We start from the raw sequence: 15,149 nt of genomic DNA on the forward strand, positions 1-15,149 counted from the left end.
CACTCTGCTCGCAGTGTCAGCGCCGTAAACACCTTCTCCCCGGGACTACCCCTGGAGAAGCCAAATTTGGTGATCAGTATATTCTCAACAATTAGGAAAATAGTGGCTGAATCGCTACCTAATCGTTAAGCCTGGTCTACAATAGCCGCAAATAGCTCGTTGCGGCGCTGCAAGACTCGGCGATGCGGTATCGCAACGCAAGGAATAGCCGTCTACAGTGGTCGCGAGTGGCGCTGTTGCGGCGGGCAATCAGAGCTTACTATCAAATGAACTGTTATCTCGGCGTGGTTTTACAGACAAATATTTTTCGCTTTTACAGTGGATCCCTCTGAACTGCAATTGTATTTACCAGTACATGGAGGAACAAGGCGTTATTGATTAAGGCGAGTTGAACCAATTTTCGCTCTCGGTGTCTTGTCTGGATTTTTTTTGTTGGTATGGTGTATTATGTGAGAAACATTTAAAAGCATTAAAATTAAAGAAACAAACTGCAAAAGAGCAAATTGCGGGTCAGAGGGATCCATTGTAGAGGCAAAAAATGTTTGACTGTCAAAGCACGACGAGAAAACAGTTCATTCGATAGTAAGCTCTGATTGGCTGTCGCAACAGCGCTACTCGCGACCACTGTAGACAGCTATTCCTTGCGTTACGATGCCGCATCGCATCGCCGAGTCTTGTGACGCCACAACGAGCTATTCGCGGCGATTGTAGACCAGGCCTAAGGCTGTCACCCTCGAGGGGCTATTCAGTCCCAAGAATCATGTAACCCCACCTCTTGAAATCGATTTCGAATGGCATGAAATTATATGAAATCATGAAATCATTGAAATCATTTTTTAGAAAGCCCGAAGTAAAATCATCCAACGTAGTGTACGAAATCAACTCCGTAATCAATGAAGTCAAATGAAATCATATGAAATCAATGAAATCAGTTGCGTAACGATTCGGAATCGATTTTATTTGATTTCAGAATCACTTGAAATCATTCAAATGTTTTGAAATCATTGCATTCTTGACCTATCAAAAATTAAATTCAGTTCCCCATTCAGCACTCGAATCAGTGCATGAAATCATTTGAAATCTGAAATCACTGGTACCCACTAGCACAGAGTGAATAGCCCCTCGGTCACCCTTGGTTGCATCGTTTATTCAAGACACACGAGGGTTTCGTCGGCATGTTGTTGTGATTTCATCGTGCCCTATGGCAACCCATCGCGTCCTGAAACGTGGCCATAGGTGCGATTTTCCGCGGTTCATCTGGGAGCTAGTGTCATTTTCGTGCGTTTTTTGGCTTCAAATTTTGATTTTCGGTTGATTTAAAAATTTTTGAAAACGCTATATCTCTGAGAATTTTCATTTTATCGAAAAAAGTCATAAGGATAAATTGTTTGTTCTTTTTAATATTATTAATATCCGTACATAGAATTTTCAAATTCAGAAAAAAGTGGTCTCAAACATTTTCAAAATGCGATCACTTTTTGAATTTTTATCAAAAATAGCTGGTTCACGAACTCGTCCTTTCTTTTAGGACCTAAAATAATTGTGCCAAAGATGGATTTGATTGGCTCATTTTCGGATTCAGGGGGTCTCGAAACGTGGAGATCCGTTGAAAATGTGTGATGTCAAATTTCCGACAATTCTAATACTTTCTCAATCATAAATGATGAGAATGTAAAAAATGCCACAATTTTGTATAAAATTCAACTACATGTCTAATCAAAAAGTGATTTATTAAAAATTTGTCATGATTAAAGCAAATACTACGCAAGTAATAAAAAAAAATTACAAATTTTTATGAATAATTTTTTTTATGTGTTGCGTAGTATTTGCTTTAATCATGACAAATTTTTAATAAATCATTTTTTGATTGGACGTGTAGTTGAATTTTATACAAAATTGTGGCATTTTTTTAAACTAAAAAAAAAAGATTTTTTCTATAAAATAGTTAAATGTTAAGTCACAGAAAAAAATGTTCAATATATAAAAAAAATTGTTGATTACGATGCTGCATTAACCAAAGAGTTAAATTTGTAACTTAAAAAGATTCACTTTCAATGTAAAATTTTGTAGTTGATATTTTAACAAACCAGATTTTAAATAAAAATGAAAAAACTCGAGAATATTTATGTTTAACAAAATAGTTAAAATTTAAGTTAAAAGAATTAATTTCCAAAATATATACCAATTTTTGGTTAAACAGCTTTTGTTGCATTTTTTCGTAGCTTGTGTTGTTTGTCCAAACATTTAATTGTTTATTATTATTGTTTTTTATGAATAAAACTAAAACTGCGTATCCTATTAAAAAGTGAGTAGTAATAATAAGTTTGTAAATGTTTTTTGGGAGCACAATTTTGATTCACGCATCTTTATTCATATGTATCATACATAGTTTAAGCACATTATTTTCTTTATTGTTCCTTATTTTTTGTGCAATAAAAATTTGAATTTCTGATTGTTCAATTATATTCAAAAAGCTGTTATGAAAATGTTGTAGGCCTTTCAAAAAGCAACGTTTTTCTTCTCTCTACTTTTTTCAAACCGTGCGTTGTTTGGTTAAAAATTTTAATTATCGATTGATTTTTCAAGTTTTGTAAATGTTATAACTCAGATAATTTTTTATCGTAAAAAAGCTTTAGATGTACTGCCAAAAGTCATGCGTAGAATTTTTGAATTTAAAAAGAATTCTCAAAATTTTTTAAAAAGCTCTGAATTTTTGAATTACTATTCTAAATGGCTTTTTAACGAATTCGTTCTTTCTTCTATTACCAAAAAAAAATTGTGCAAAAGTTGGATTTGATCCGTTCATTTTTTTCGAGATTTTTTTTGCCTTTTATATTGGCTCAAGATATTAATTTTCGATGTTCCGCATACTACTTTCGAGAAATATAAAGAAAATGACTAGTCCTATTGAAAAATGGTTGAGTGAAAATTTGTAGGTTTTTTCAAAATGTAATATTTCTTGTTAACACTTTTTCGTATTTTGCGTCATTTGGTTCGAAATGTAAATTTTTTAGTGTCAAATTTAGGTTAATTTTAATACTTTATCAATCATAAATGATGAGAATGTAATAAATTATGATAAATTTGGATCTATTTTTTAGGCGAACAATTTTTGTCTATCAATTCGTTTTCGTACCTTTCATCGTTTTCCACAAATTTTGTATTTTTATTTTTAATGTCATTTTTATGAATAAAACCAAAACTAAGCGTCTTATCAAAAAGTAATTCATAACAATTTTTTAGATATGTTTTAGACGTACAATTTTAGTTGAATAACTTTTGTTCTTAACTTGAGGGGCTTTTCCACAAATTTTTTATTTATTTGATGTTTTTGTTTTTAATGTCATTTTTCACGAATAAAACAAAAAGTACGCCTTTAGTCAAGAAGTGATTATTAATTAATTTGTATACTTTTTTGGAGGTTAAATTTTCGTTCATTTATCTTTTTTCGTATTCTGCATAGTTTGAACACAAAATATAATTTTTTGATTTTTTATTATTTTTTGGGCAATCAAAATTTGAATTTTGGATTTTCTAAGAAAATCCACAAATTTGTCATGACAGACTTATAGGGATTTTAAAAAGCAATGTTTTTCTTCTCTTGACATTTTTTCATATCTTGCGTTGTATGGGTTAAAATTTTTAATTTCGGTTGTTTTACAAAATTTTGAAAATGCTATAACTTTGATAATTTTTTTTTAATCGAAAAAAGTCATTAAGATAAATTGTTTGTCTATTTCAATACTATAAATGTGCGTACATAGAATTTTCAAATTAAGAAAAAAGTGGTCTCTAAAATTTTCAAAATGCGCTCAGTTTTTGAATTTTCATCAAAAATGGCTGGTTAACGAACTCGTCCTTTCTTTTAGGACCTGAAAAAGTGTGCCAAAGAGGATTTGATCCGTTCATTTTTTCGAGAGTTATCGTGTTTACAGACGGCCGGACAGCCGGACGAACAGACAGACGCCATCGTAAAAACCTTATTTTCGGATTCAGGTGGTCCCAAAACGTGGAGATCCGTTGAAAAACTGTGTTGTCCAATTTCCGACAATTCTAATACTTTCTCAATCATAAATGATGAGAAAGTAAAAAAGGGTTAAATATATCAACTTTGAATCGACTACTCAAAAAAGCTTGAAAGCCAATTTTATTTCGAGAAGCTCCCACATCATTAATTTTATCGAACAAAATTTGCATATTTAAAGTACAAATATTTGTATCGATAAGTAAAGTATTTTAGAGATCGTCGACCTCGGTAAGATGACAAGCTCATATAAAGCTAGCCAGACTAGAGTATTTCTTCGTACAGTTTATGTTAATTTGGCACACGGTTTTTTATGCATACATATATATGCACATATAGTTAGATGTTTATTTTGAAGGAGATAGTAATAAGAACGTGAAGAAAGAGGAGGGACGTTCTCCTCTGTTACTGAGGGTAAACTGGTTTTCAAGTGGTACGACTGGTTTGTATTTTAATAAAGTCAACTTTTCTTTCTCGGTTATTAAATTATCCGATATTTTTTACATCGATTTTACTTGGCATTCGATTCTACCCTTCTAAACACTATACACAACAAGAGGTTGATAAATACAAATTCACTCGGACCCAAGTTTTGTTTTTATCGTACATTACATTCAAGTCCGTATTTTGTAAAGCAGTGCATAAATTTAGAAAAGAACCAGATTTTTTTTAAAGGCTATTCGAGTTTTTCGGAGGAATAGACATAGTATTTAAAAAAATGTTACTTAACCAAAGAGGATTCATAAATATTTTATTTATGAGATAAGTCATTCTAGGGGACTTACTTATTCGAGTATTGATTAGTATTCGTATCAAATATGTAAGAGCATTTGAATCGACGGAAGCGTTCATAAATAATATTCAGAACTTGAATTTCAAGTATCATTATTTTTTAAAACATCAATTCAACCCGTGATTTCGAGTTTAACGTACTGTACTTTGAACTGGTTGATGCGATGAAGAAAACAAGGTGTCCCCTAAGCCCACTTTTACTCAATATGTTAATCTCAGAGTTGTAGGAAGAAATGTAGATAAGAGTATTGGGAGGAGTTCGGATAGGGAACTAAGACGGTACAAAAAAGGCCAAAAAACTGCATGGAGGACACTTAAATACTTTTTTTTAATTCTGCTATCAATAATTCCCTGTCGTACATTACCTACTTTAAGATTATATTTTAGCCAAAAAGCGATACAATTTTATTTTTTTGTAGATCACTAAATTGCACCGATGTAGGATGTAATTCTAGTATTTATAGAATAAAACGCGGGGATTCAATTTTGGTGTGTCCTGATTCCAACGCCCTTAAGTTTAAAGGTTTTGAAAATCTTGAGTGTTAAAAAATAAATATGAATGTTTCTAATGGCTAGATGAATGGAAAAAGATTATCTAGCAAAGAATGTACGAAAATTGTTTAGACTTGAAATTATAAGTGGTGAAGAATGAGGGAAAAAATACTTTTGCCTTGAGTGGACTTAACACTAGCTGAAGGCTTAGGTATCTTTAAATTGAAAAGATAGACAATATCCAATTTTTGCTTTTGGGATTACTACAGACAAGAGATTATATTTACAGGATTCAATTTTGGAACTTTCATACAGTCCCGATTTCGGAAACAAGAAAATTAAACAAACATAATAAAAATAAAGTTTTTATAAATTACTTCAATTCAATGTTTTGCACAATATATACAATATACATGTATTTTTTTGAACAATGTATATTTATCTCAAAGATACCACTGGATTAGAACACCGGAAAATGATAAGAAATTATTTGTATACACAGAGCTATCCAATTATTAGAAATTGCACTTTCGATTTAAAATACAGGAAAAACTGTTGCAATTATAATTTGAAATTATCCGGTTTGAAGCACATTCTCTTCGCATTAAAAATTTTTGAATTTTAAAAAATGTGAGATTTAAACTTTCAATTTAGAATATTAAACTATTTGATCAAATTCAGAATCATTCACATTTGATAGTCTGATTCTAAAATCGCTTAAATCGTTTTGAAAATACATATTGTATGATTATATATTTTTAGATTTAAAAGTTTAAGATTCAGAATTAAATATTTTAAATGATCCGTTCAAAAATTAAAATTCTTTATTTCTAAAAAATAAACAAATTAAAATAAAAAAATGTTTAAAATATATACGGAAACAAACATTTATAATTGTAATCTGAACAATATCCGAAATATCCACAACTTTATACTGAATAACTCGACAACGATAATTTTAGTTTTAAAGCCTTCATAACTCAATACTTTGCTATTGAAAGTATTTGAAAATAATAACTACAAAATAAAAATTGTTAAAAGCTACCATTTAACAGACGTTAAATTTCAAATTATAAAAGATTGCAGCTTTAAATGCTTTGTACTGCAAAGTATATTTTTTAAGGCATGAAAATCATTTTGTTTTTAAACTGTTTTGGCTTCTTATTTAGATAATACCGTACGAATAGCGGAGTTTAATATTTTACAATTTTAATCGATTCCGTATTTTAACATTTAAGGAAGAACGTCCAGTCTCAAATTGTAAAAACTTAAATCTATGGAACTAAAATAGTTCAATTGTGAATTTCTAATTTTTAGTTCAGTTTTGAGCACTTAAAAATGGCTCAGTTTTGAAAACTAAAATTTGAAAATTAGAAAGACCGGGAAACATTTTTCCAGGCTAAAAAATAACTAAGAATTTTACTGATATTGGTGTGCCATTAACGAATCTCTATATCCTGAACAATTTTACTTCGCCGGCCTTCAATTTAATTAATATTAGAATCCTAAATTCCAAATAAACGTAGCCAGTACGATTTAAAATACTAGACATCTATTCAGGGATAAATAAAATACCCTGCGACAATCGCGAAAGTTGAGACTCTCGACTCATTGTCAGAAAATTGCAATGTTTTCTTTTTGTGTTTTGCCGACGCAATTGACGGTCAGCACAAAGACTGGTAATCTGAGAGAAGTTGGAATGCGTCTGCAATAAGCAATGGATTTTTTTACAAAGCATAGTGGACAGGAAGACATCAGGAGTAACGCGATTGTTTGAACCGATAAAAAGAGATTAAAGAAGTTCAAACGCGTTTCGAACGCCTTTAGAAACGAGTATAGAAAGTAATATTTGTTCGTTTGTCGCGGTTGAGTAATCGCCACTCGACTTGGCATATGACTTGCCTATTATATACTACTGTCATTAATATGATAGGTTCAAGAGACGAGTGAAAGGCGTTGGAAATAGAAAATAGAACACAGGAAGGTGCCTCACCGTGAAATGGACTGGTACTAACTCGCTTTATCATATACTTTGCCGCGGTAATTAATCTTGCGTCATGCTATGTGGTCGAGTTAAACGAGTCAAATGTAAAATGTAATAAAATCATAAAACCTCGACTTTAACTCGCATGCCAGACTGAATCTGCACCCGACCGGCAATCGGAAGACGTGCGTTCGATTCCCAGCGGAGTCAAAGGACAAGATCTTTTTTCAGAAAAAATATTTTAATGTTTCGTTCAGTTTTTTATGAACGGTGTTTTCGTATGATAAGAAAACTAATTGACAATTTGACATGTTTCATACCTATATAAAATTAACAGTAATTCTATATAAACTACTATGTGATCATGTTTTATATAATTAATTATAAGTAGCTTTTATAATCTTATATAAGATATTTATTATGCGACTGACTTTTGACAGAATTCTAGAAAAGTGCATTCGTAAATATATCAATTAAAATTAATTTTACTTGCATTCTTATACTTCGATTATGCATTTATAGATTTTCAATTAAAATACTAACCAATCTATGCAAGTAAATATTAGTGATTGATATTTTAAAATATTGTTTCAGTTTTCTAAATAATAACAAATGAAGATGCGTTATTAAATTAACCAGAAAACAATATGGATTGAAAAAGGCAGTGTATATATATCTGGACGTAATGCACGCCACTTTCAATTTTGTAGCTCCCCCGACCCCTTGTCAGGTCCATAAGTTTAGACTTGACTGTGTGATAACCCAGTAAGAAGGCTTGAATTGAAAAGAATTGTAAAGTTCCGATTTCAACATAAAAATGAACATTTTTCTATCCTATTTAAAACCTGATTCTTCCACCGACCTTTAATCCGCAAGAGTGTAATACATTTTCTAGAAATTTAATTCCCCGTAGTTCCCATGGCGGGGGTAACGACTCACGGATTTATTTTGTGTTCCAGAAACAGTACAAAATTTACATTTATTTAATTCCTTCCAGTTCCTTAAAAAAATATCCATAATTAATTGTTTCTAATTCCGTAAGGTAGGATACATTTCAAATTTAATCAATTTCTTCCATTTCTCCCAGAAAACATTTATATTGAATTGTTTTGAATTCCGCGAAGTATTGTTTCAAATTCCAAGATGTATATATTTCAAAAGAATTTAATTCCCCTTGGTACCTTCAGATAATATCGTTTTGAAAATATTTTCTGGAATATAAGTTTAGAAGTTTTAATTTTCGTGAATCTTATGAATAAGATTTTTGAGATCTTTAAATAAATAAAAATATAAATAAATATAATATACTTTCTAAATGTATAAGCTATAAATAAAGTGAAAGAGGTGATTAAAATTGATAATTTTAAGGAATATAATGATAATTATATAAATATGTAACTGATCAAAGATTGTAAACATGGTTACTGTATAATTTTTTGAAAGTAGTAAGTAAGTCATTAATTAAAAAATAAAACACACATGAAGCAATAATAATAACAAATTAATAATAAGGTGAAAGTCAATGTAAAAAAGCGAAAATGAATTGATTAAATAGTAAATGGATAAATAATTTTGTAGATAATCAATTAGTGGGTAATAATTAAGTTGCACCACAAGAAATTCTATTTAATTATATCAATGATCAATGAAAAACTTCTGGGGTTTCACTTTATTGGTCCTGACTACGGATTTTCATATTTTTCAATTCCATTAAATACTGTTTTGTAAAATTTTTCGAGGTGCATTGCAGGATATTGATTTTTTCATATTTACTTCCTGTACGCTTTAGGAGACGACCGGAAAAATCTAATAGTTCGAAAAAATATAGTTGTTCTATTTAAATCTTAACAGCATCTACGTTAACTACATACTTCACAACGCCTACAACATTCATATTGTAATAAAGAATCATAATGCAATGTGGGACGTATTTCCAGAGTTTCGTGTTAAAACAGTTTCAGAATTAATGACGTAATCTACATTGCAAAAAAAAAACATTATATTTGATTTCAAAATTATTCAACAATCCAAAGAACAAAAAGAACGTCATAATGATTATGTTTCCGGACTTTCATCTCCATTAAATCAGAAATGACATTCAAAGGCATGCATCTTCGGTGACCACGTGACCAAACTAGTCCCCGGTTATGAACATTTTTTTTGGTGTTCATTGTGTCCACACGGATAGAGATATCGTGTTTAAACTTTGACACATAAAGTAAAAAGCAATAAAGAACGTTTGCATACATCAATATATTGGTAATTTAAAGAAAGTTTATTTATGAATTGATGGAATAGGATATTACCATTCGAGTTATAGCACTTTGCAGATCATTTTTGGTTTGATCCATTTCAGATTGTTTGATTCGCGTATATTGAGCACTAACACCAATTTTATACGAAATCGTCTAAACCTTGAAAAAAATTAGTATAAGCAATAAAATTTGCACATTCGTTGCAAATAAACAAATAAGTATCTGCACACACGTAACCTATCATTATTTTTTGAGCATTTTTAGCGACTTCTAGCGGAGAAAAAAAGAAACTTTGAACGTCGATAAAGTCTAGATCAAGTAACGTTCGTTCATGAAATTTTTGTGTAACATTATTTTCATTTTTTTGGTCCTAAAAATATAAGAAAAATTTTTAATTGGAAACAAATCAACACCAGCAATGTGTTAAATTTACTCGTCGGAGTTCTCCAACCAACTTCCATAATTCTTGACGTTGAATCGATCAGCTGATAACTATTGTTGACAGTGAACCAACCAGCGGGACTCAGCGTCGGACTCGCCTTGTCTTTCACCTCCGGACAAAATTTTATTTTTATTCTTAAAATTGTTTCACACCAGCACAAAGAATCTACAAGAATATATAACCATTAGAAAATTTTAATTATTTTCTGAAGATGAACATATCTCAAGATAAAACTTGGACGGATTGTCGAGTATCACATTCTAAGATGTTGCTCGATTTTTTTAAATCGAGGCATCTACTTTATCGACGTTAAAAGTTTATTTCCTATTCCTGTAGTATTTTACTTGAAAACCTTCTTCGTAATTATGAACATTTTGATATATACAAACGTTCCTTAGTGCTTCCTGTATAACTTCCTAAATCTTGAACACGATATCTCAATCCGCGTGGACGTATTGAGGACCAAAAAAAAAATGAAAATCATTTCATTCTCCCACACAAAAATTTCATGAAAAAACTTAGTCACGTGATCTCGACTTTATCGACGTTCAAAGTTTCTTTTTTTTCTCCGCTAGAAATCGCTAAAAATTCTCCAAAAATAATGATAGATTACGTGTGTGCAGATACTCAATTTTTTATTTGCAACGAATGTGCAAATTTTATTCCTTATACTAATTTTTTTTAAGGTTTAGACGATTTAGTCCAAAATTTGTGTCAGTGCTCAATATACGCGAATCAAACAATTTGAAATGCATCAAACCAAACATTATCTGCAAAGTGCTATAACTCGAATGGTAATATCCTATTTCATCAATTTATAAATAAACTTTCTTTAACATTATAAACATATTGATGTATACAAACGTTCTTTAGTGCCTTTTATTTAATCTGTCAAATTTTAAACGTGATATCTCAATCCGTTTGGACACAGTGAACACCAAAAAAAAGCTCATAACAGGGGACTAGTTTGGTCACGTGGTCACCGAAAAGCATGCCCTTAAGAAATACAGTTTTTTCAAATTTGTTACACAATTTGATTAGAGCAGCAAGACATATCATTTCTTGTTTCAAAAAATTGCCGTTTAGCACAAGTAAAATAAAAAACCGTAAAATATTTAAAACAACTAGAGAGAAAGATGAGAAAGATTATAAATTGACGTTTCAAATGTCATCCATTATCTAGAGCCAATTACATGCCATTTTACTAATTTTATAGCCATTTTAGATTCTGAATTGTTATCAAAATGTAGGGTTAATTTAGGGTTCTCCTTTCACGTAGAGAGAATTCAACTTTGCCCTTTATTCTTTTAAATTGTGCGGATGATTCTGTCAGATACTCGTGAAGTAAGTAAAACCATTAGCACGACTATCCAGTGGGCACACAGGTTGGCAACGTCTTTGCGACATCGTTACGACATGCTATGTCTATGTCTTTAAGGTGTCTTTACGATATCGTATGATCTGACGATGTCTTTACGAGTTTACGATGTCGTAAAGATAACGTAACGACATGGACATAGGATGTCGTAAAGTGGTCGCAAATACGTCGCCAAACGTTGTGCCCACTGGGTAGCTTTGATTTAGTTTAACCCAAAGAATCTTATTTACCGGAAGTACTAAACGTTCCGCAAGAAATTGTCTATCTTTTATTTACTTCAAATAACATATATATATTTCTTTTTAAACTAAGTCTTTATGAATTATCATCTTAGTAATTCTGATTCTTTTTAAATTAAGGGAATACATTTGACGTAACTTTGAAGATAACTTGCAGTTACTTTCTCTGTAGTAACTGTAACTTTCATGAGTTAAAAGTAATGTAACTGTTACTATTTACCTTTTTTCGTTAAGCGACGCAACATTAAAAAAAAAGTATGTTACATACCGAATACAATATTCTGTACTCAATAAAGTTATTACGAATTCATCCATTTTATCATGATGCGCCATATAAAAACACAGATTAAATATTTACAAAATGAGTCTCGCGATTTTCTTCTTTGATCTGAAAATATTTGTTACTGAAGAAGGTAAGATTCTTTGAGTAGAAATCAGTAGAGCGTGCTAGTGTTTTACTAACTGTACGTAAAGCTGACAATGCAACCATTTTATAAAGGGCAAATTTCAAACATTGAATTGGAAATTTATATCGAAATTTGAAGATAAATTGCCGAGACCGTTGAACGGTTATTCATACCAATTTTGGATGAATAGAAAATAATTAGAAAAGGCCTGCTGTTATATGCTGTAAGAATGTGAAGATAACAGTCTAATGCTCGGAGTAATGAGCACCTTTCACAGAATAAAATAAATTCTTATAGAAATTATGCAAATTTTTTAATTGGTCGTGTTTAAAAAAATAATTGAGCTTCAAAAAATCACCCATTTTTAACATATCAAATTAAAATTGGAGTTAGTTCAGCATTAGGTATTTTCACTTAATCGTCAGCTAACTTCACTTCGTTAAATGCAGGGGGGGCATTGTAACAAACGCATGGGACAAAACTTTATTTTTGTGTTATCTTTGTAATGAATAATATTACTATCATTTTATTATGTCATTAAATACTTCTTAAAAAATAAAAACTATTTTTCAAATACGCTTATACAGAAAAAATTAGTTTTTACGAAGATATTAGCAAAATAGGGCAAAAATTGAAGGGATTTTTTTTTACTATATTTGAGAAATGTAAAAAAAAGTTTGAAAAAATTCAAATGTTACCTTTTCATTAAAATGAGCTAAAATTCCGCCTTCGTACTTACAAAATTATAAGTATTGTTTTCTATTGCTCTCCCTCACCAGCAGCTGTAAAGTTTAATTGCTGATTTTGCACAGTAAGCACATGATTGCTAATCAGTCATCTAGCAACGATTAAAATGGAGAATGAGATAGGGAGAAAATGAAGCTAGTATGCGTGAAGACTTGGAGTGGATTAGGGTTAGGCGTGTTAGGAGAACTAATCGAGAAGAACCGAAAATATAGTGGATATAAAACGAGTAGGAATGTAGGCAGTAGGATGAGAGATTCTGAGTAATATACTATAACTGTATTATAGACAGGCCATAGGGCAGGTAGTTATTAGGTAGGTACTGACCTTCCGGTCCAGTCGCATTGATCTGCTGGAGGTACGGTTGCGTGCGTGTGTGCAGGGGCCGCCGACAGACTCGTGGCTAAAAGAAGGGACACCGCAACGAAGATCAAGGCTGATGGAAGTACCAAGCTCTTCATCTTCCAATCGCCTTTCTACCTTCCTTTCTTCCTTGTTCTCACACTCCTGCCTGCTTCTCCAGTCTTGGCTCTTTGCTTTCCACTCCTTTTTTATCTTCTCTCCGCGAGTGAGCTGATTTTCATTGATCCACAAACTCACCTCTTCATCTTATATCTCGCTGCTAATCACCTCACTTCCGCCTCCTGGTTTCTCTTTCACTGTATTTTGGACTGCTATTTATCACAGACAAAAATTCTCCCGAAATTTGGAATGTACAAAAACTCAGGATGTAATTAGGAATGTAATTTGGGAGAAATACGAACCGCTGAGGTTGCTTGAAACACAGTTGTCGTAATTATTTCTTGTTTAAATCCTCTGATTTACATTTAAAATGCTTCCTTCTCTAATTTCTTACTAATCCAATTCACTGTTTGCACACACTAAATATTTCACTGTAATATCCATTCGTAAAGTGGTTGACGCTATTCATATAAAAACGTTGGGTCACTATATTTTATTATCAATGGTCACATTCTTTTCACAGGGGCTTGGAAATCTAAGCACAATAACTTTGAAATCACGAGATTTAGGTAAATTCCTTTTCACCATACGAAGTAAAGATAATCGCAGATGTGGGCACATTCACTTTCCTGAAAAAAGGAATCTATATGAAAAGATCTTCAAGCTCTTTACGAGGACGAAGCGATTCAATAGCTGCGCTTACAGTTATCTTGCAAATGTTTATGGTACGTAGGTGATATTCACAAATCGCAAAATTAGGGTAAAATTACAATATCGAGTAATCGTAGTTCAAAGAAGCGAAGCGTGATTTTCAAAATTCCGATTTAAAAAAAAAGTTTTAGCCAAGAACGCGGGTCTTGCTCCTGACGTTCTTGGGGCTGAGCTTACGCTTCGACATGACGACCCTCACAATGGCGAGCGGGAGTCGAACTAAACTGAAATATACTCCATCCATACTCGCTTCAGAATCTCAGATCCTGAGCTGCCGCAAAGACCCCGTCCCCGCGCATTCCCGAAGTCCCCTAAATCCCATCAGGGACGGCTCAATGTACTTTCTCTGCGGGGCGACAATATTGAACTTCAAGAACCTAAAAAATTTGAGATATTAGTCACAATTTTTGCGTTTTCTGAATAATTACTTTTATTTCTCTATTCTAACTCTATTTTTATTTCTCAGTTTTACTTGAATTCACTTTGAAATCACTGAAATTCACTTGAATTCACTAGATTTCAATTCAAGTCATTGGAATATTTACTAGAGATATCTCAAATTCATTTGAACCCGGTTAAAAAAGTTATATATATATATATAATTTAAAAAGGGTAAATTAAGACACGACAATAATATTTACCAAATTCTACATTTCGTTCGACCCAAATCGGTTAAGATTTAATCCGACACAATCTGGTTCAATCCGAGTGAACCCGCGTTCAGATTGAAATGGATTCATTCGGATTAAAAATCAGTTTAGGTCAATCCGGGTTCGGATTCATTCGCATTGAGAATTTTGTTCAGATTGATTCGGATTAGAAGATCGGAGGGAATCGTATTGAGTCGGATTAATTTTTAACTGATCTTTTTTAACGTAATTAAGAACTTTGTGTATTTAATATTGCTGAATTTATTTTATCATTCATGATACATTATTCGGATGTTTCAAGTAAGTAAATTAAATCTTTTCAGCAGATATCTCTGTTACGTGAAAGATGATTTCAACGTTTTTTTCACAGTCAATTATAATACTTATGTAGCTGATTTATTTCATAAATTATAACAAGAGCTTTCGATGCATATGTTCATCTCAAAATATTTGATTCAATATTATTACAGGTCTGCTAAGTATTAATAATTGCTAATAGTTTATTTGACATCCGAGCTATATCAATATAAAATTCTAAATCTCTCACTGTGATCCACTGGAGGAAATGA

General features: G+C 31.6%; 1 protein-coding gene across 1 annotated transcript in view; it reads right to left on the bottom strand.

Moving 5' to 3' along the window:
• Nucleotides 1-14,148, bottom strand: part of LOC117170488 (meteorin-like protein) — a 39,112-nt gene extending 24,964 nt beyond the window's left edge. Inside the window, exon 1 of the mRNA XM_033357210.1 lies at nucleotides 13,085-14,148. Within this exon, the coding sequence (XP_033213101.1) occupies nucleotides 13,085-13,218 (134 nt within the window). The 5' untranslated portion in view covers nucleotides 13,219-14,148. The remainder of the gene's footprint in view (nucleotides 1-13,084) is intronic.
• Between the last annotated feature and the right edge of the window lie 1,001 nt (nucleotides 14,149-15,149).

This window comes from Belonocnema kinseyi, chromosome 4 (assembly GCF_010883055.1).
Source record: "Belonocnema kinseyi isolate 2016_QV_RU_SX_M_011 chromosome 4, B_treatae_v1, whole genome shotgun sequence".
In the NCBI taxonomy this organism is placed as follows: Eukaryota; Metazoa; Arthropoda; class Insecta; order Hymenoptera; family Cynipidae; genus Belonocnema; species Belonocnema kinseyi.